Below are 23,159 nucleotides of genomic sequence, written 5' to 3'. Positions count from 1 at the left end.
CCAACATATCTGTTCCTCTCATTCCTGCTGTCTAATGGGAGGCCTAAAATACAATCCCATCAAAATGTTCCTTTCTTGTTTCTAAGTTTTACTATATAGCCTCACTAGGCGATCCCCAAGGAATATCTTCTTATAGTACTACTATGATGTTCTCCCTAATCAAAAATGCAACTCTCCCTCCTCTTTTACCTCACCTCTATCAAGCCTGTAGCATCTGGACTCTGGAACATTTCCCATTCCTCAACCATGTTTCCGTAATAGCTATAATATCCCAGTCTGGGGACTTATGTCGTTGGTACCAATGTGTACAACAACTTCTGGCTGCATGCTCTCCCTCTTGAAAATGTTCTACAACCATCCAGAGACATCTTTGACCCTGTCCCCCTAACTTCGAGTCTCCTTACACTATAGCTTTCCTTGTCATCACTCTCCCACTGTACATCAGAGCCAGTTGTGCCACAAACCCGGCTGCTACTGCTGCTCTCCTCTGAAAGTGTAGAGGAGATGTCGTCACTCTCGCCATGGACACTGGAAGTATGGTACATGTGTGTGTGATGGGCAGGTGAAAATGAGAAAGGGAGAAGAGAACCTAAGTGGATTGATAGGAGTGGGAAAGGAACACAGGAGGTGTGGGTTACCTGAAGATGGGAAATTCAGGACGAGGTGTTCTGTTCCAGTACTTCTGAAATGTCTTCCTTTTCCAGGAAGCATGGCTTCCCCTCTAGTGTAGCTGATGGAGCCTTCACTTGCATTTCTTCCATTTCCTGAACATCTGCTCTTGCTCCCACCTCCCTCACAACCCTGTGTTCCTTTACCAATCCTCTAAGTCCACATAAGTTCTCTTTCCCTTTTGTTCACTTTCCCCATTTCTATCTGCCAATCACCCACACACCAATCTACCTGGGTTTCTCCTCCCTTGGCTTACCTCCCTATCTCCTCCCCCATCTGGTTCTATCTGCCCTCAACTTTCCGTTATTTGGTTCCTCTTATCACCTTCCAGCCTTGTCGTCACCTGCCCCCTCTCACCACCTGGCTCCATCTGCCCTTTTTTCTTTATCTGTTTGCATCTATCACTCATCAACCTCTGTCTTAAAAACTCTCCCACTCCCTCCCCCACCTGCCTCCATCTGCCCACCATCCACAACATCACCTGCCATCCCCCGTCTCATACCTCCCACTCATCTCTTTATACTGGTTACCTTTCCTCTACACTCTACGTCCTGATGCAGCATCATGAATGAACAATTGCCCCTCCCTTTGCCTCCACAGTTGCTTATTATTATATAGTATATTAATAATAATTATGTAATAGTATATATATTATATACGTCCACAACCTAATGTCCTCTTAACCACTTTTTCTTCACAAAAGAGCTATTCTATAGCTGATTATTAAATGGTTCTTTATTAAAAATAATCACACAGAAGGAAGTAAGAGAAGTATTCTTTTATTTAATACATCAGCAATATGATAGCTACCTCTAAATTGCCTTAATGCTAGCGAAAAATGGTCGTTTTATGTTTTTATTACAGTATGTGTGTAAGTTACTAAAATGAAGGTTAAGCCATTTATTTGAATTTGCCTTTCATGACATTTACAGAAGATATTCAGAATGAGAATAATGAAAGAAAATGTAAAGCAATTTTAAGCGTGTAAATGAAGAAAGTTAATTGCAGATTGCTATTATGCAAAGGTAGCCGAGAGAGGTATTCACACAAGAGATTGCAGAGTTATCTCCTTAATCACTAGGGAGAAGTCAAGGGATTTATGAACTATAGTAATTATAAATCTGGTTGTTTAAATCAGTGTAAAGTGGATGATCAAAATGAAAAACTGTATTGACTATTATCATTTGAAATTAGACTAATGACAACATTATCCTTGGCCATTACAAGAAAAATACAATGGGCAATAGTCACTGCTAGGTGGCTATGTAGGTATTTAGTGTGGGACTACAGGAAAAATATCCAGATATTTTCAAGTAATTGTGATGGTGTTTTTGGCTGGGCAAAAGATTATTTGACTATTTCTATGATTATACATTTTGGTTAATTCTTGCTGTTAAAGTCAAATAACAATGCACATGCTGAAGTGGTGTCTGGATGCCATGAGGGTTGCCCACAATTTCCTTTCCCCAATCTATCATGATCAAATATTTTACTTTGGTTTTGAGACTGTTTCAGAGTTATATTAAGATGTAGGACCTTTCTACTCTTGATAGGCAAATTGAACATAATATTAACAGAAAATCAAAATGGTTATGTCTGGCGGAAATATCAAATTAAGAAATGTAATTTAAATAGGTATTACATTTCTCTCCAGATAATTAAAAGCCATTTTTTGCCTGAAAATGCTTTGGCTGAGCCAAATATTTGATTATCAAAAGAAAATATTTACTACTAATGCAATTGATCTATCAAATAATTTGAATTAAAATGAGTAGGCTGTATTAGGGTTCTGCATCTAATGTTTCCTTTTTATGGGGTACTTATAATGTAAAATTTTTGGACAAACTGACTACTTGATTCAAAGTTGGGTCTATCTGAAAGGACAACTGAGAAACCAAAATTGCACAATGAGTTGTGTGAAATCAGCTGGGTTAAAAATACCTTCGTCTTTTATCATTTTAGGATGGAAGATACAGAGGAAACTTGTACAAGTCAGAAATTACGTGCACAGATGATTAAAGTGAATTAAAAGCAAACATTGTTTCGTAGGTAACAGAATTTGCTTTCTTTAGAATCCTTCGTCATAGGGTGGCTAGTGGCTGTTTCCATTCATATGTTTGGTGCTTACCATAATATTTTATTGGATCAGTTATTCCAGGTTAAATTTCTGTTGATGGTTTGCTAACAAACACATATTCTTTGAAATTACCCTTTTGAAGCAATGCATTCCCAAGATTTTGTACGTTATTAATTGTGGAGGTAAATGCATGAATTCCTATACTTATTAAAATTAATTTCATACTCCACATTCTTGAACTTTGAGGCACGCTCCTTTATATAGTTTTATTTCTTGAAATTTCCAAGTTGCACTCCGTGAGCACCAGACACACATCGGAAAGAAGCTGGCTGAATCTCCCAGTGCTTCACTGGATTGCCATAAAGACTAATTCCACTATAATGCAGCTTCTTAATTTCCAATTCTTTTGGACAGAAGTCATCTACTTCTATCTTACTGATATTGTTGTTATGAAGATACAGTGTCTGTTCAATAAAACAAAAAGATTATCTCGATATGTGCACATTGAAAGAAATCCATTAATAGGGATATAATATCCATTACTTCAAACATATTTTCATATAATTAGGCACAATTTGACTCTCAGAAAAGGTAAAACATTACTTTAAGAAAAGCTCAGGTGATTGAAAACCTGAGCAGAGATTTTATAATTACTGACATTAGTCAGTTAAAAAACAGTACCAGAGGTAGCAAAGAATTTTACCCTCTTTAAAATCTGCTATCTAACAACATAATTGGGACTCTTAACTGATTAGAACATGAAACTAAACAATGATGAGACAGGTGGAAATCATGAACATGCCAATTTCTTTCAAATTTCCACCACCATAGCACCCCCTGCTCCCCCCAAACCAAATCCTTCCTACTGACATGATTGATTTTTAAAAAATAATGTTAACTCTATTGAGCGTAATTTTCCAATAAAGGATCTCCTCTCGTTGAGCTGATATTGTCCTTTCTCTCCCAAAAGTTAATTCTCAGTTATTTTGCAGATTTAGTTTCATACTATAATAGTTAATATTAAAACTCCCCTTTCATAAAGTCTGCACTTTTTCACATTATCAATAGAAAATATGGAATTGGAATAAGATAGATTAACCCATAGAATTATTTGCATTTTACCTGGAGATACTTCAGGTTTCTTACACTGGCAGGAACTTTCTTAACTGCATTGTTTTCCAAATGAATCTGTCTTAGATTAGGAAGATATGCTAAACTTCCATTTTCAATCTTTTTAATTTGGTTGTATGATAAATCCAGTCTGTAAAAGTGGAAGAAAGTGATGATAGGTTCATCCATACATTTTATTAAAAGTTTTAATGATCAATTGTTCCTATAGGACAACCTATAATCCTCCCTTTTATATCAGTTATATCTTTAGGTGATGCTGTGGTGGGAATCTTTTGGTGGCAGGGTGTCATACTTTGCTAAAACGCAGTCAGCCTGCTACCTGATAGAAAAGAGCACTCATTGACAATTTTATCACCTCCTTTATTCATTCCATCAAGACCTTTCACTATTAATTTTTTCTGTACAATGGAAATATTCCATGTATCTCAAATCTCCCCCCATAGTTCTATATTCCCAGCCTCAGATCATCCCAGTGAATCTATGTTGCTTAACGTCTAAAAGCACAAGTAGAACTTAAATTATTTTAATCAAATATATCTGAAATAAGAGCATAATATAATAAGTTATATTTAAGGTGTGGTCTCATCAAGGCCCAGTCTAAATGTTGTAAGACAAAGTAGCACTAGCATTGGTGGCCAAGTACTGAATTGCCATAAAACCTCTTTGGTTCACTCATGTCCTTTGGGGAAGTAAATCTTCTGTTCTTTCCTGGTCTAGTTTTATGTTGATCTAAATACCCACCAATATACCCGACTTTTAGTTGCTCTTTAAAATTGCAAAGCAAGCTACCTAGTTGAGACTATATATAAGCAATAATGAGTTATAGTGTTGGAGGAGTGACCTAGCCATTGGATTTGGATGTCGCATACGCATTCCTGCCCAGATGAGCTTGCAAAATCCTCATCATTAACCTCTGGGGATGTTTCAAAATTCCCTTGCTTATTAGTTAAAACAAGGCAAGACATAGTTAATTTCATAGAACCATACCTTTTAAAGTAATGTTCAAGCCTCTGCAAATGCTCAGGCATAGAAAGGTGTAGACAGTCAAAGTCTTATTCCCAAGGTGGAAATGTAAGGTAATGCGAGAAGTATCAGGAACAAGGGTAATGAACTTAGAGCATCGGTAAGTATGTGGAACTATGACGTGGTTGCCATTACAGAGACTTGGCTGTCGCAAGGGCAGGAATGGCTGCTGGATATTCCAGGGTTTAGATGCTTCAAAAGAGACAGGGACGGAGATAAAAGAGGTGGGGTAGTGGCTTTGCTGATCAGGGACAGTGTCACAGTTGTAAAAGGGGAGGATGTCCGAGAGGGATCATCGACTGAGTCAGTGTGGGTGGAAGTCAGAAACAGGAAGGGAGCAATCACTCTGTTGGGAGTATTCTATAGACCTCCCCCCCCCCCCCCCCCCCCCCCCCCCACCCCCCCCCCCCCCCCCCCCCCCCCCCCCCCCCCCCCCCCCCCCCCCCCCCCCCCCCCCCCCCCCCCCCCCCCCCCCCCCCCCCCACCCCAATAGCAGCAGAGACACAGAGGAGCAGATCAGGAGGCAGATTTTGGAGAGATGCAAAAATAACAGGGTTGTTGTCATGGGTGATTTCAACTTCCCTAATACTGATTGGCACCTCCTTAGTGTAAAGGGGATAGATGGGGAGGAGTTTGTTAGGTGTGTCAGGCTGACACAGTATGTGGACAGGCTGACCAGAGGAGAAGCCAGTCTGGACCTGGTGCTAGGCAATGAGCCTGATTAGGTTTCAGATCTCTCAGTGGGAGAGCATTTTGGAGATAGTGACCAAAACTCCTTGACCTTTACCATAGCTTTAGAGAGAGATAGGAGCAGACGATATGGGAAAGTATTTAACTGGGGGAGGGGAGAATTATGATGATATTAGGTAGGAACTTAGGAGCATAAATTGGGAACAGGTGTTCTTGGGCAAGTGCAGAGTGGAAATGTGGAGGTTGTTTAGGAAGTAATTGCATGGGGTTCTGGATAGGTTGTCCCATTGAGGCAGGGTAAGGTATGGTAGAGTGAAGGAACCGTGGTTGACAAGATGTAGAATATCTGTCAAGAGGAAGAAAGAAGCTACCTAAGGTTTAGAAAGCATGGATCAGACAGGGCTCTGGAGAGTTACAAGGTTAGCCAGGAGGAGCTTAAGAATGAGTTCAAGAGCCACGAGGTAACGTTGCAGCTCTATAGAACTCTGGTTAGACCACACTTGGAGTATTGTGTACAGTTCTGGTCGCCTCACTACAGGAAGGATGTGGAAGCATTAGAGAGGGTGCAGAAGAGACGTACCAGGATGCTGCCTGGATTGGAGAGCATGCCTTATGAGGATAGGTTGTGGTGAGCTAGGGCTTTTCTCTTGGAAAGAAGGAGGATGAGAGGTGAGTTGATTAGAGATGTACAAGATGATAAGAGGTATAGATCTGAGTGGACAGGGCGAAAATGGCTAACATGAGGGGGCCATAATTTTAAGGTGATTGGAGGAAGGTATAAGGGGGATGTCAGGGGTAAGCTTTTTACACAGAGTGGTGGGTGCATGGAACGGACTGCCAGCAGAGGTTGTGAGGGCAGAAAACAGTAGGGAATTTAAGAGACTCTTAGATAGGCACATGAATGATAGAGAAATGGGGGGCTATGTGGGAGGGAAGGGTTAGACAGATCTTTAGAGCAGGATAAAATGTCGGCACAACATGGTGGGCAAAGGGCCTGTACTGTGCTGTAATGTTCTATGTAATAGAGGGCATAGATTTAAGGTGAGAGGGGGAAAGTTTAAACAAAATTTGTGAGGCAAGTTTTTTTTTACACAGAACGCATTGAAAACGCGCTGCCAGGAGAGGTGGTGGAAGCCGATACAGTGGCAACATTAAGAGACATTTAGACAGACACATGAACAGGTAGAGAATGGAGGGGATAAAGACCATGTGCAGACAAATGGGATTAGTTTTAAAGTGGACATTGTTAGTCAACACAGACAATTGTAGGTTGAATGAGAGCTTGGAGGTGGTGGATAGTTTTTTCCTGGAGTCATTTCCTCTGAGGTGGTAGAGGTAGTAGCATGTTTTGAAAAGTGCTTTTGAAGGAGTCTTGGCAAGTTGCATTGCTCGACATCATGCTGAATTTAATTTTTTTGTCCCCAAGTTAAAGGATTTAATTATTTTTTTATACCCATTAATGTGAGGAATATTCAATCTGAGCACAATTTTCCATCAACCAACGTCCATTTCCAGAACCTCCTGAATATGTGTTAAATTTAGCAAACTATTACTGCCTGTCAATACTAGTTTATCCCAAATTGTGGATAGTATTGTGTTGTGGATCCAATAATTAGATTTTGGTGTTGATTTATCTTAGTCATAATTTAGAATCCTCAACTAGCAGCAGAAAAATTAATGCAATCCTCCTAAACTTGATACAACCTAGAAAAATACCATGATCTGGAATTTAAAAAGGGTGCTGCTGGTATTTTTATGTCTTGCTCTACAAGTCTGAAAATTGCTTATTTCTGGAACGGATCACAATTGCAATTGTTTCTGGGTTGATTTACACTACTTGGGATATACCACTGGGGACTTGTAGCACAACTTGGTCTTGTGCAGTTGAGCTCAGGATGCCATCATTTACCCACACAATGCTCCTTTTCCCCAGAAATTAGATCAATTGGTTAAGGAGCCCTTGTCATTGGTCACTCCTAGGCCACCCAGGTTTTCATGAAATAGTGCACTTTAAGGAAATCTCCGTGAGTAGGTCCCAAACAACTCTGAGAACCTGACACAGGTAGGTGCAATCCTTTTAACATTCTCTCTGTTCCAACCCCAAAAACAATTTCAAATGTCCTGTCTCCCACTGCCTTCTGACAACCTCTATCTTTGTTCTGATCTTGCAATGCTTGATCTTGCAAAACTTCCCCAACCAACCCAATGCTCCTGGAAGTGCATTCCCCAAGACCCCAACTTCTGGCAACCACATTTTCCCCCAGACTTCAGTCTCTGGCTGTCTCCAACTCTCAAATGTTCCTTCATGCACTCCATAGTACATGAAGCAAAGTGTATTGATGACAATTTTACAGCTGCAGGCCACAGCTAAAGCACTCACACAATGAGCTGTTGGCTTCCTTTTGGCTCACAGATCAGTCTTTTGACCCATGCGCTTAATCCATAATACATTTCAGATCCTTTCCTCCTCATAGGAACTTTTGTGTTTACTCATACACTTTCTCAGTTCATAACTTAAAAAAAAATGGAAATAACTTTTTTTTTTGGACAAGAGGACTTTACCTGTACAAATCTTTATATCGTCTGAAATCCTCACGTTCTATTGATGAAATCCGGTTGTGGTCAAGGTTATAGCTCATACAGGTTAGAAGGTAGATCTTTGAATGAGAAGTTCAAGACATTTAAGTAAAAATTATTACAATATAGCTAACCAAGTACAAATAACCTCCTTATATTTTGGCACAGACTAAACAGTAGGCTTGATCCTGAAGATTGATCACTACTTTTGAGTAACATATCTGATCATTGATTACCTTGAGTTTTTTTGTTCATTTATTCATTTTGCAAAGATCTGGATACAGCTGACAGGCTAGCATTTATTTTTCATCCCTAATTGCCTTTAAGAAAGTGGTGGTGAGTTGCTTTCTTGAATTCTTTGCAGTTCTTGCAGAAAATACTGTTGGGTATGGAATTCCTGAATTTAGACACAATCATCAAGGTCCAGCAATATATTTCCAAGTCAGAAAAATGTGTGACTTGGAAGGGAATCTCCACATGGTGATGTTCTCTGTGTCTGTTGCCCTTGTGCTTCTTGGTGGTAGAGGCTGCAGATTGAGTGTTTCCAATGACCAAAGTAAACTTTTTGTTCTAAACATTTGAGTATTTGAACTAATCAGGGAGTTAGGTTAGATTGAGGTACATTATATAGACCTCAGTTTGAAGTCTGGGTTTGTTGGGGAAGTTGATATTTTTATTATTTTATATTTTGCAGTTAGAGAAACATGTATTTCAGCATTTTTGCTGTTCATTCATTAATGTAAATAAAGATGCTCGTTTAAAAATTTGAGACCTCAAGTTTAGCAAGTAAACATATCCATTAAACCTTTCAAAGAGAGGCAACTTACAAGTCGCACATGATATATTTTAACCACTGGTGTGTAAGATAAATGTTCTCCAATGGGATCACGCAATAAGGGCAATAGCATGTGTTACTTGCAGACTCAAGATGTAAGCATTTTGTGACCTAATTTTTTTGCACAATGCTGATTTAATACCAGCCAGTTAAGAATACACAGGGAACATTACTCCATTGTAAACAATAATAATACATAAAGTTATTAAATAAACTTACTCTTTGGAACTGATGATAATTTTCCTTCTGACATTCGTATGTAAATCAATCGCAACACCCCATCAAATGCACCTGGTTCAATATCAGTAGTATCAAATGGATTTCCACTAATCTCTGCAAACAAAAGCGCATCATATATTTAGATGTATTCCTCAATAAGCATGACTTATTATATTGTCACATTACTCTTTGGAGGCACTAGACATGCATGGAATTAGCTGCTGCACTTTCCACTTTTTTCATATTGCCTAAACTTTGGAAATTTCTGACATCTTTCTTTTGTGTATTCTTTGTTTATTTAACTGATTATTTATGGATAAAATCAATTTCTAGAGTCACATTTTAGATAGATTAAAATGACATGCAAATTTCTTGGCTTAAAAAATAAAGGACAGTAGAAAGGAAGTTTTTTTTTTACGCAGAGGGTGGTAGCTGGCTGGAAAGCACCCGCCAGGGAAAATGATAGAAGCAGATACAATAGAACATTTACTCAAGAAAGACTGCAGATATTGGAAATTTGGAGCAACACACAAAGTCCTGGAGGAACTCGGCAGGTCAGGCAGCATCTATGGAGGGAACAGGTCCTGATGAAGGGTCTTGGCCAGAAACGTCAACCATCCATTTCCCTCCATTGATTGTGCCTGACCTGCTGAGTTCCTCCAGCATTTCATGTGTGTTGCAATAGAACATTTAAGAAGCATTTACACAAGCACATGAACAGACAGAAAATAGAGGAATATGGACAATGCAGGCAGATGGGATTAGTTTAGATTGGCATCATGCTCACTGCAGATAATGTGGGCCGAAGGGCCTTTTCCTGTGCTGTATTGTTCTATGTTCTTCTTTATAAAAACATTTATTAGTACACCTGGCCATCAATTTTATAGTCAACATTTTAGGGAGCATGTGTCAAGACAATGGAGAGGAGATTTACTGGAATGACACAAGGATGAAGGACATCGGTTGCATGAATGGATGAAAGAAGTCAAGATCGTTCTCCATAAAACAGAGAGGAATAGAAGAGATTTAATAGAGATGTTCAGTATTATGAATAGTTTTGATAGAACTGGTGGGGAGAAATTGTTTTCATTGTAGGGTACAATTTTTAAGATAATTGCCAAAAGAGTCTGAAGGGAGATGCAAAGAAATGTTTTCAAACAGCAAGTTGTTATTTTATGTACTTGAAAGCATGCTGGTAATTTTGAATTGCTAATTAGACATGTACTTACAAAGAAAACAATAGTCGGACAAGGGGAAAGCACCAGGAATGTGGAAATAACTGAGTATTCCATTCACAGAACCCATATTGGCACCATGGGTTGAATTATTTCTTTGTGCTTTCAAATTCTTTAAGATTATATTCTACTCACTGCTAATCAGATGGTAATAACACAAGACATTCTTTCAATCAAAATAGGCAACAATGTTCAAACACTGTAATGAAGGCAATAACGAAACAGAGTTTAAGCAGAAAGTTCACTGAATGCAAGGGAACATTAACCTAGGGATATTATCACATTAAAAGACCCCTATGAGGTTAAGTCCAATTAAACAGGAATGTTATTTCATGTCTCAAATTCTGTGTTTCCTGGTAAAACAGGAAGTTCCTGGAAACCTTCTAAATTGGAAAGCCCAACTGGATAACTCATCCAAAATGTCCAATGCAAGAAGCTACCACATTCCTAAAAAAGAATAAGTATTCATTCCGGACATGGATGGAAAACCTATCATTTGAATTTATCTGAAAATTTCCTGACCATTGCAAAGATACCGTATAAATTCAGAATATTTTCCCCTATAACCAATATACATCATTAAGTTGGATCGAAAAAGGAAAAGTAGCAGTTAACTACACTGAAACTTTGCCTAGTACTCAACATACATTCCCTGGAATGGAAAAGCCAATGGGATCAATGATAAAAGAGGTAAATATAGCATGTGTTACTGATTGCACTGCTGTGCTAGAAATCTGGCACAAAACCCTGCCCACCTTGCTGTTGTGCCAGCACCCCATTTAAGGGCTCAGCCTTTAATGGCACTCCTGCAATAATGGAACAGAAAGTAATTTTGTTGCCCTTGAAAGATCACTGTAAACTGATAGATCAAGTTGATATGCATTGGCTGCCTATGAGGATTCTGTTGGACAGGTTGGGGTGGGCAGTGTGGCATCTCAACAGTGAGATGTGAGATACAGCATAGTTCTGGCCAGCATGATGAGTGCGGGCCATTGCTGGCAGTGGGTGCTGCATACGTTGACAAACTGCCCAGATCCTGTAACCTGTCTCATCACCTCCTATTGGATGTGATGGAAGCTGCTCTCTCCCCCTCTCTTTGTTTGGCGACACAGCTCTCCTCAGCCTAGTGATTTCTCAATGGTAATAAGTTCAACAGCGACAACACTGAGCTTGTTACCCTTCTGAAGTGAGGCAGACCAAAAAAAAAGTTCTGGAACGTCTGCCCTGGAACAGAAGTGAAGTACTACAGATGTTTGCGATCTGAAATGAAAACAGAAAATGTTGGAAATACACAGAACATTTCTCGTATTTTCCACTTTTATTTTTGAGTGAAAGCTGATAATTGATGTAGTTAATTGCAGTCAAAACAAATCTAAACAGAAAATCACCAAGAGTTAGTTTTTGAAACAAATTGTTCCTGAACAGTTTAATAATGTGTACAAAATAAATGTAAATGAATTAAGTAGAATGCATAAACTAAACAACACTTACCTAAAACATGTAAAAACTTCATTCCTTTAAAGCTCCCCTTTTGTATTTTCTTAATTTTGTTGTCATCAATTCTTAGTTCCAAAAGGGATGTAGGTAAGTTAGTGGGAATCTGAGGTAGCAAATTCCAGGAAAGGTAAAGCAATTTCAAGTGTTTAATAGATCGAAATGCCTTTGGGTGGATTTTGGTAATCCGATTGTTGACCAGGTAAAGTGCCTAGGTGAAGAGTTAAGAGGATATATACAAATTATTATGGGGTTCAAAGATCTATTAGACTTGGCAGGTCAGGCAGCATCTGTGGAAAGAGAAGCAGTTAATGTTCCAATTTCATCAGATGGGTCTTCAACCTGGAATGTTAAGTGTTTCTCTTTTCACGGATGCTGTCTGACGTATTGAATTTTTCCAGCATTTTCTTTTTTTAAATTTTCATTTGAATTCTAAGTTGCCAGATACGCTGTAGCACTTTTAACAACTTTAAACCCTCTTGCAAGGGAAAAGGTGTAATGAATTGCAGCTAAATAAATTTTGTTTCCTAATTTGTGTAATATTTTCCATTTCAATAGGTAGAATTTCTGAAAACTATAATTCCATTGTTTTTAATTGTATTAATACATTATTCAAATTTATTGAAGTGTTCAGAAATGCATAATAGGCTCCTATAGAAAACTCTAGGTAAATGATGTTTGTCAATTTGAGACTTGAGAAATGGTGATAAAGTGACTAAGTGTTTTAATCATGGAGAGATGCAATTCTTCAACAGATTATAATTCTACCTCCTGTGTTAATAGAAGGGAATAACAACGATTAAATTGTTAAAGCTGTGCAGATGCTTTTAAGACAGCACTTACATTGGGTCGAATGTATAGACAAAGTCCCAAGGCATTTCACAGTAAGAAAATGAAGTAAGATTTGACTTCTTCCCATTTGAAGATGAGAGGGATTGAGAGACAAAAAAGTTAAACGTAATGTCATGCAAAATAGGTCATGTGATAGGCCATCCATCATCTTCTGCCGTTCAATATGATCATGGCTAATTTTTTACCTCCGTGCCATGCCCCTTGATTCCTTTAAATCTTTCATTCTCTGTCTTGAACATACTCAGCAACTGAGCCTTCTCAGCCCTCTTGGGAATAGAATACCATAGATTCAGTACCTTCAGGTTGGTTTCAAATGACTAACCCCTTATTCTGAGACTGTGACCCCCTGGTTCTTGACACCCTAGTCAGGGGAAACATCCTCCCCTCATCTATTCTGTCAAGTCCTGTAAGACCTTTGAGAATATAGGCCCTGTCTTTTAATCTCCCATCATACAATGAACCCACCATACCACAGTTTAATCTGATGAACCTCTGCTGCATTCCCTCCTTCACAAGTGTATCCTTGGGGAGACCAGACCTGTGCATGGTTTTCCAGATGCAGTTTCACTGAGGTCCTTTATAATAGGAGCAACTCAGATCCCTTTGTAATAAAAGCCAAAATTCTTTTTGCCTTCCTCATTGCTTGCCATGCTTGAATGTTAACTTTCAGTGATTTGTATGCAAGGACACCAAGGTTCTTTTGAACACTAACACTATTTAATTTATTACCATTTAAGAAATATATGACATAGTTTTTCTTTCAAAGTGGATGACCTCATGTTATATTCTATCTGCCAAGTACTTGCTCTATTCATTTAATCTGTTTATCTATTCCTCACTTCTCTACATTCTCATCGCCACCCAACTTTGTGTCATCAGCAAAACTGAGTAAATTACCTGGGATCCCCTCATCCAAATGATTGATATAGTTCGTGAACAGCTGGAATACCAACACTAATTCCTCTGGAATCCCCTTTCTCACAGTTTCCAAATCCAAAATTGATTCCTATTCTTTGTTTTCTGTCCATTCACTCATCCTCAGTCTGTGGCAGTATACTAGACCATAGTACCACGTGCCCTAATTTGCATCAATAATCCCCTGTGTGCACCTTATTAAAGATTTTTTTGAAAGTTCATATGCACGACATCTAATGATTTGCCCTTATCTATTCTGCACAGATTTGTCAAATGTGATTTCCCTTTTGTAATTCCATGTTAATTCTGCCTAATCTTGCCGTTACTATATTGGTAATCTATTGCCTCACACAACAACCTCGCCAAAGATCAGCACACAGATGATAGGTGAAGGAATTTGGTGTGAGCTTGGATAAGTGGATCAAAATTTTGGTTGAATGGAATTTTATGGAAGGTGGAAGATGGTAGGGTGGCCAAGAAAACATTGGACTAGTTGAGTTATTAAAAGGAAGGATACGGGTTCTATTGGCTGATGAGCTGAAGCAGCGATAGAGCTGTATGATGTGGTTAACTACATATGATCTGTTCCCCTCCTCCCCCCCCCCCCCCCAATCTCTTCTTATTCACTGAGATTTCTTTGCTGAAATGGGTTAAAGCTTGTAAATGTGGAGATGTGTTTAACTGATCCTTCTCCCCAGAGCAAATTGATTGACTGTTTCTCCAATCTGCCTCAGTCCAAGCCATAACTAACAGTTTAGGGTTAATTTTGAAAGTTTAAATTTAAACTTCTGACCTGGCTTAAACTTGCCTGTTCTTGGAGGTTGAAATTACTTTTGATGTTTTCAAGGAATGAGGATGATAATATTGTAGTAGCTAGCCTACTATCAATAACTTGAGGTAATACACTATTTGTATATTCACAATGACTTTGTCAAATAGCAGCACTTGATCTGTACGAACGGTATGCAAGACAAGTTTTCACTGTACCTTGGTACAAGTGACAATAATAAACCAATACCACTTCTGAAAGAAAGAAAGATACCAACTTACGTAGAGTGAAGGCAGGTTCTTTAAATCACCTTCTTTTATTTCTTTAATCTTGTTGTTTTGCAGATCAAGCATTACTGTACCTTTGGGAATATCTGCTGGCACTGACGTCAAACCTGCCTCATTAAATGGAACAAAAGTTAGCTATGACTTTAGATGTTCTTCCAGCAATAAAGAATTGCAAAATAATGTTACGTTAATCAGCTTTAATGTGGAATAAGAAATCACATTCTGTTACACATTTGACCTGGATTATCAGGCTCCATCTTTCCTTTCATTACACTCAGCAATATGTTAGCCAATGTTTACTTCAGGTTTATGTTACTCACTGAGTTGAATTTGGATATTACATTACAAAACATTCAAGAGAGTGTGGGGCATGCTTAAGATAAAATCATGCAACATTTTGTACCAGACAGGTCATATCTGTTAGGTTTTCATTCCTGTGGGTATGAAGTGATAACACAAATGTGTCTGAAGTTTTTCTTACTGTTTTAATCATTATAAACAATTTTTTTTAATGTCTCTAATTATCAGAGACTTTAAAAGATGTTCATTTGCCTTTCACAACAGCAACCTGTCAAAAGAGCATCATGGTGGTCTGAGACGGGATCTCAGGATCCAGCATTTGAGACCTACTGCAATTTAATTAGCATGGAATAGTGCAAAGTATTTTATGTTATTGTTTCCCAGTTTGTCGGTGTTGGTTGAGTTGCCCCTCTATTATTATCGCATACAAGTTGGGTGAGGTAAAACAGTTACTTAGTCTATGTGCTTTTCCTTTGTAGCATTTTCATACAACTTCAGTTTGAGCAGTTGATGCTTGAACTGACTTACAAGTACAAAAGAAACTAAATTTATCTTGATTCAAATATTTGTATTGCAAATGTGAAATGATGGAGAATTAATACTGGAGTATATCTCTGATAATCCACTATCTGATTGTGGGAAATCCCAATGATTTGATAAATATCTCAGTTGGGCCCTGTTTCCTATGCTCCTTCTAAAACACACCATGGCACCTATTTCCCACATTTTCTCTGAAACTCACCAGGACCCCGCCATTTTCCACAGTCTCTCTGAAACACACTGGAGTCCTGTTTCCCACAATCCATCTTAACATACCAGGGCCCTATTTCCTGTGATCATTTTGAAACGCACCAGGGCCCAGTTTCTCATGTTCCCTCTAAAACAAATCACAGCCCTTTATCCCATGCTGCCTATAAAAACACATGAGGGCTTTGTTTCCATGCTCTATTTAAAACGCACCGGCATCCTGTTTCTGTGCTCCTTTTAAAACGTAGCAAGGCCCTGTTTTCCAAGCTCCTTTTCAACCCACAGGGATCCCATTTCCCATGCTTCTTTAAACTCACAGAGGGCTTGTTTCCATTGCTCCACATTTTGTTTCCCACATTCCCTTTAACTCACTGAGTTAACTGGAAAATTTATTATACTATTCTGCAACATTTAAAAAAGTGAATTTAAATTGTTTTATGATATTAATAGGAATAACATCCAGTAGTCCGGAAAATCTGCCAGTCCAGCATCACTGAAGATGCCAGATTACTGGAGTTTTACTATAATAATGTGACAAGATATTTTTCCCCACAGTTGGGACTTAACATTATGTTCTGCAAAATGATACATCTGCATTATTACAGAACAGAAAGGAATTTCAGGTGTGATGCTCTTAATTCCTGGAGGAAGATTTTACTATGCCTAATATATGTGTTGGGTAATGGGGAAAAACAGCTGCACTAACTAGAAATAATGACAGAGATTTCAGGAAATACTCAGCAGATCAGGCGGCACCTTGGTCAAGAAACCAGAGTTAACATTTAGTGTTGAAGACCTATAATCAAAAGATTTCACAGTCTGATGAAAGGTGTCATTTTATTCAGATTTTCAGTAAGTGTAGGCTTGTTTTGCATTTGAGCAGGAAATTGAACTTGAATTTTTTTTATACACCATCATTCATGGTCTCGGGGAATTCCTGAGCATTTCACAGGCAATTAAGTGCTTCAAAATGTACTCACTGATGCAAAGTAGCAAATATTAAATGCACTATGATAAGTACGAATATGGTTTAGTCTTGTCTTGTTCTTTTTAATAACTTTTATAAAAATGTGTTTGACACACCTACTCTAGCTGCCGACTAAGTGCTATCTTTCATCTTTAAAAAAGTCACATTTATAATTCTCACTGAGAAAGCCATAAAAATAATTCCATTATTGATGAAGCAAGAATATTATCATTCTAGTCTCAGTAACAAGAGGTGTAGATTCCAGATAGTTATTGCTGTCAGTAATACCTGCTATACATGAATCAAGGTATTAAATAAATGAGAAAAAATTATACTATTGAAGTTAAATAAGAAAATTCATTGAACTTTCTCCTTACAAATTGATGCATTCATTCAATTTTAATTTTCAAATTTAGGAACAGTTACAACTTCTTCGGGAGACATTTTAAACAATAATTTATAGTCCTTACCCGCGTCAGAACATTGGACTACACGTACTTGGCATACACATTTTAAAGGGCATGTGAAAAATCTGTCATCTGCTCTGGGTGCTGCAGTTGATATCTGTTCAGGTTGACTGATGTCTGTTGTGTTCTGGGGAGGATCCTGTAGCAAGATGTCCCGCTCGGCCAGGAAGTGAAGAAATTCTTTCTCAAGTGAAGGTTTAGCAGAACTTAGAGCCACAATGGAAAGGAACACAAGTGTTTTCATATTGAATCCTAGATGACAAGACTGAAAATTCAACAAAATGAAGAAAATGGAAACAATAAAGCAAGGTTAGGTCGCATGTTAAAACATGATTTCTATAACATTGCAACAATTATTTAAAAAATTGTGAATACAACTTTAAATTGATTATTTCATCTGTTTCAGTATACCAGACAGATACAGATTAAATTTGTTGGCTCTTTTGTTGCAGTTTCTTTTTTTAATTCTATTGTACTTCATTGACTTTTTCCTCTATAATAGGTTATCTTCCACCTTGAAAGAAAAGGCCCTGATGTGAGTTATCCCATTTCCCCACCTTTTGTTCTCAACTGTACACCAGCGACCCCTCCACCCAGCCACTTAGCATCACTTTTGTCCTCATCTTCCTACCCACTTGTCTCTTAATTTTTTCAGATCCTCATCTATCTTCTGGTCATATCAGTGTGGCCACACAACCATGTAGATCTTTACATCTTGCTCTGGCTTCAGTTAACATTGTTCCCTCAGTGACACCAGTTGTTTCAACCACCATCCATACCAGCTGTATTGTTTCCCATATCATGTTTCTTTCTGGTAAAGTAGGTGCACCTTGCCATAAACTCCCAGACAACTGTCTTGGGACTCAAATGGATATTGTATATGAGACAACAACATACATGTACTTAGACCTTGGGATTTGCTTGCATTGTGAAGATTGAATGCAGATTATGTGACTCCTTTAACAGCCCAGTCCTCAAGTGCTTCTCTGATCTTTCTGTAGTTGCCATTTGAATTCCCTTTCACCAGCCATTCTGACTGCTGCTCACCTATGCTGTCTCACTGTTGCTTAACTCAGCTTGCAGGAGTACCTCTTCATCCATCGCCTGGGCACTTTGCAAAAATCTATCTGTGTTGATTGAATTAAATTTGGACATTAATTCAGAATCAGGTTTATTATCACTGACATATATTGTGAAATTTGTTGTTTTGCGGCAGCAGTACAGTGCAAGACATAAAGACATAAAAATGACTATATGTTACAAAAATAAATAAGTAGTGCAATGTTGCATTGTCCAGTCAGGATGGTTTGCATCCTTTAAGAAAAATGTTTTCTTCTTCCAGGTTACTGAATCCTCCCACTGGAGCCACCTCTGCTTTCTGACTTTTTGGTGCTGTTGTCCATTCATTCATTGTATCCCATTAATATCTTTGATTTACTCACATAGTTAAATGGCAGGAGTGATATTCAAAGGAACAATCTCCTGATTTCCACTTAACTATCTTACAGTTATTCTCATTTTTTCTATATGCGTTACCTCATCTTTTTAAATGCCATGCATCTGTAATTTATTGTGGTTTAGATGAGTCAATGCCTCAAAGTTCAATTCCTTTTTTTCATAGCGACTAACCAACTGAGTGTTCCATTATTTTCAGTTTCATTTCAAAACTTCAAAACCCTACAGAATTTCATTTTTGAGTGTACTAAATGTATTTTTTCCACAAACTGAACATATTAAAGAAAACTGCATCAGCTCGTGCTTACCACATAGTACATGAATGTATTAGAATACTCAGAGATATATGAGATAGTTTGGTTGTGCAGTCAGTCTGTGATTGAGGCTGAGTTACATCTGCTAAATATGTTTACCCTATTCCATTTCCTTTGTTTGTCTTTTAATGTTTACGCCGCCATTAATCCCATAAGTACTTAATATTTTCCATATTAATAGAAGCTCTCCTTCCTTGACACGGTAGCAGGCACGGTAGCATAGTGTTAGCATAATGCTTTACAGCGCCAGCGACCCCGGGTTCAAATCTGGCCACTGTCTGAAAGGTGTTGGACGTTCTCCCCGTGTCTATGTGGTTTCCTCCAGGTGCTCTGGTTCTCCCCCACATTCCAAAAATGTACAGGTTAGGAAGTTATGGGCAAGCTGTGTTGGCGCTGGAAGCGTGGCGACACTTGCAGGCTGCCCCCCAAAATCACTACGCAAAGGATGTATTTCAGTGTGTGTTTCGATGTACATGTGACTAATAAAGATCTTATCTTACTATATTTTGGAAAATTTTTCAGAACTGCTATTTTCCACAAACATTATGGAAATCCTGTTAACGTTGCAATATTGTTTTCTACATAGAATCAGTAAAAGTGTACACCAGTTTCAATGATGATTGATTCTTGGATGAGCTGGTCAATTTTAACTAAATTCTGGGTTAAATAGCTGTTAACTTTGCACTTCTATGGAGCTTGTTACTAAGCAAGCTAGCTCTCAAAAGCAAAGTTTCTATTCTTTTAAAGGAACAAATTGGTTGACTCTGCCATACAATAACTAAGAGCTGCAAGACTTGTCAGCAACTGTAGCCTAATGCATTTTTCCTTTGGCGTTGATGTCAAACCAAAAGTCTTGATTAGTTCTGAACTTCAGCAAAAGTATAACTATTCATATTAGATTGGTCACATTTATGCATGATTTCACTTTCATGAAGTCAATGAAATGGAAAATCAGTTGTTCAACAGGCATCTAATGCACCAGTTTTATACTTCTGCCAACATTTTTAATTATTTCATTGAATCATAAAATCAATCAAGAACAAACTTTTGAGGCCAGAAACTGTGTTTCATTGAAGTTGTTAAATATAATTAGAAGGAAGTTTACAGAAAATTTCAGGGTCATGTAGCACAGGAAACAGGCTCTTTGGTCCACCGAGTTCCATTTTAATTTTACCCCTTATTTTCATCAGCTCCCCCCATATTCTACCACTTACCTACCCACTAGGACAATTTACAATGGCTAATTAACCTCACAACCTGCATTTTCTTTGGGATGTGGGAGGAAACCCAGATAGCACCTGTAGAAACCCCACACAGTCACAGGCAAATTCCACACGGAGAGCACCCCAAATCATTGCACTGTGAGGCCAGGCAGCTGTATTAGCTGCATAATTGTACTACAAAATTTGTTTTGAGAGTTTTGTCATGTGGAGGATTGGTCATTCAAGAGATCATTATTTTCCTTGTTAATTAAGAATGTATAATGTTACATAAATTTTACAGGTGTTAAGTATTTTTAATGACCAATTGGTAAGGTAAGGAACATAGAGTAAATAATCACTAATCCTCTTGAACTTAATTTTACTGCAAAGATATGAACATTATACTTATTGAATGTTACTTGGGTAATAATTCCAGTCATGGTTACTATAGCATTGGTATAAAATATATAGCATTTACATTATTTTTCCGGAGGTTCTAAATGCCAACAAAGTAAAAACATAAACTTAGTTGTAGAAGCAGAAACATTTGCAAATTATATCTGTATAATTTATATAAGTTTGCTTCTTTATTTTAATCAAAAAAACATCATTACTGTCCATGTTACCTTCTGATGCACTAAGATTTCAAAATGTTGTAGGATATTAGCCATATTTTCAAGACGATAATAAATTAATTTTCTGATTGTGATGTCAATGACATACTTTACAAATACTAATACGTTATTTCTTCTAAAATTATGTTTTTTGTTTGACTTTCTTCTAATTGTTTGGAAATGGTATTCCATTGAAATGAATGCCACCTTTTGCAAACAGAAGCTTGTTTGGTAAAGCAAATTCTTTAAATATATCTATTAATGGCAGATCTCAAAGTAAATATTAGATATATGAAGAACAAAATATGCTGTCTGGTGTGATATTGAGACATAAAAGAATAATACAAGTGCCAGCAATTATTATTACTTGCCTGCTATTTTTTTCAAGTTATTACCAATTTTCTTTGAAAGTTTTTACTGAATTTGCTCCCACCACCTTTTTAGACAGTGCATTCCAGATCCTAACAATTCAATGGATAAAAAAGTGTCCTTTTTCCTTTGATTCTTTTATCAATTACCTTGCTGCTCCTGGAAATGTTCAAAGGTGTAATTACAGCAATAGTAATTTTTTTTAAAAATCTACTATTTGATGAGGCTGAGCTTTATCAGTGAATGTCAAAGTGTTCACTCATGAGCAGTGCAAGAAATGAAGAAAGCTGCCTATAGCTTCTACAGTAGCTAGCTATCATACTTAAAACATGATTAATATGCTCCTCTGGTGTGTGCGAGCCAAGAATATATCGAGGAAGATGCATTCAGATAGCAGAAGCCCCTAAGTAGGTTTATATCTAGCAGTGTAGAAGTATAAATAACATCTAAAAATAAAACAGTTGTAAGTATCTGCAATTTGCAGTCTTTTATAATATTAAATTCAATAAATGGAATGCCTTTGGAATTGCCTGCCTCATGACAATAACAATACTTTAAAAGACATTTTGCAGAAAAACTGCATTTGAAGTCATAATCAAGCACATCATAATAGTTTATCACAATTAAAGGTATTCATAGGACTACAATGTATTTTCCCTGTGCACATGGAATTTCATAATTTGCATATTTGATATGCCTAGCTACTTATGGATAGAATGAACATGCATTTATATAGCATTTTCTAAAATTTCAGCATGTCTGAAAGCAAAAAATAGCCAATGATTGATTGTAAAGAAGAGAATATTACAAAATATCTAACTTTTTGCACCGCTGGTTTTACTAATATGTACTGAGTTTAATTAATGTGCACCTTAAAGCGTATTTTTATAATAAATGCCTTTTAAACTGTACATACCTCACAAAAGCTTAGGAAACACTGCTGTTGCCAAAAAATCTTCAAGTTTCATGTAGTTTTTTTTATTCCAGAAGTTATTATGAGAAGAAATCTATTAAAACATTTAATTGACAAGGAGATTTTCCTGTATATAAAGTGGTTCTTCCCCAGCAATCAGATCATGTTGAAACAGAAGTGGTCCTGGACCATCACTTCATGCAACTCTCAAACAAATATTCAGAATGCATTGTAAGTGCTCATATGTTTCCCATCAGTTCTTGTAACCAAGCCAAGTAACTTAACTGGATTTCTGGATGATCCCTATAATAGCTAGAAAAGTCCTGTGGTTCAACGTGGGTGATAAAAGATGGCATCCTGCCATTCTAAATATTATTATTATAGGTGCAAATAACCTAACTAATTGCAGTGAGAACAGAAATCTTTACTTGGTATACCTTATACCAATGTTGATGCAATAATTGTAAGTGAAAGGGACATGTCACACAAAAGATTCAATCAAATTATATGAAATTCTGACGAAAATTTTGTTTGAGATAATTGAGTCTAAGAAGAATCTCTCATCAGATTACGTATGGTGTCTAATTAATATAATGGCATTTATCAAAAATTATTTTAGTCACAATGCCTTAATTTGTTTGAGTTGAATTGCAGTCATGTTGTTAGATGTGTCATGTCACTTTGTTAGAAATCTGAGCAATTCAGCGACTTCTTTAGTATGCCAAAAACATGATGAGGGAAAGGAGCATTTATTTATAAGCCATATTTGAAGCTATATCTGTTTAAAAGCTATGTTACAAGTTCAGCTCTGTTATTGATATTGATTTTGATAATCACTCCATCAAGTGATTTGACCATCTTGTTGTGATGAGATTTCACTCACATTGTGCAATTTGTTAAAACTCCAATAATCTGTTGCACTTAGCACATTGATGGTGCTGGACTGGCAGATTTGATAGATTGTTTTATTATTGTCACAGGTACCAAGGTACAGTGAAAAACTTTATTTTGCCATCCATACAGATCATTTCATCACAT

At 37.4% G+C, this 23,159-nt stretch overlaps 2 protein-coding genes across 2 annotated transcripts in view; one reads left to right on the top strand and one right to left on the bottom strand.

Annotated features, from left to right (window-relative positions):
• Positions 1-2,703, top strand: part of cenpp (centromere protein P) — a 115,911-nt gene extending 113,208 nt beyond the window's left edge. The window contains exon 7 of the mRNA XM_052018907.1: positions 2,632-2,703. Within this exon, the coding sequence (XP_051874867.1) occupies positions 2,632-2,688 (57 nt within the window). The 3' untranslated portion in view covers positions 2,689-2,703. The remainder of the gene's footprint in view (positions 1-2,631) is intronic.
• Positions 1,433-22,328, bottom strand: aspn (asporin (LRR class 1)). Its single transcript, XM_052018905.1, is given in 9 exon segments — positions 1,433-3,210; positions 3,869-4,007; positions 8,153-8,220; positions 8,222-8,247; positions 9,222-9,335; positions 11,948-12,161; positions 14,768-14,880; positions 17,258-17,519; positions 22,125-22,328. Coding segments are annotated over 8 exon segments (1,113 nt in total). The 5' UTR covers positions 17,499-17,519; positions 22,125-22,328; the 3' UTR covers positions 1,433-3,012.
• Positions 22,329-23,159: the final 831 nt, after the last annotated feature.

This window comes from Pristis pectinata, chromosome 6, assembly GCF_009764475.1.
Source record: "Pristis pectinata isolate sPriPec2 chromosome 6, sPriPec2.1.pri, whole genome shotgun sequence".
Lineage (NCBI taxonomy): Eukaryota > Metazoa > Chordata > Chondrichthyes > Rhinopristiformes > Pristidae > Pristis > Pristis pectinata.
The sequence above is the reverse complement of the archived record's forward strand: the minus strand, read 5'-3'. Positions and strand labels throughout refer to the sequence as shown.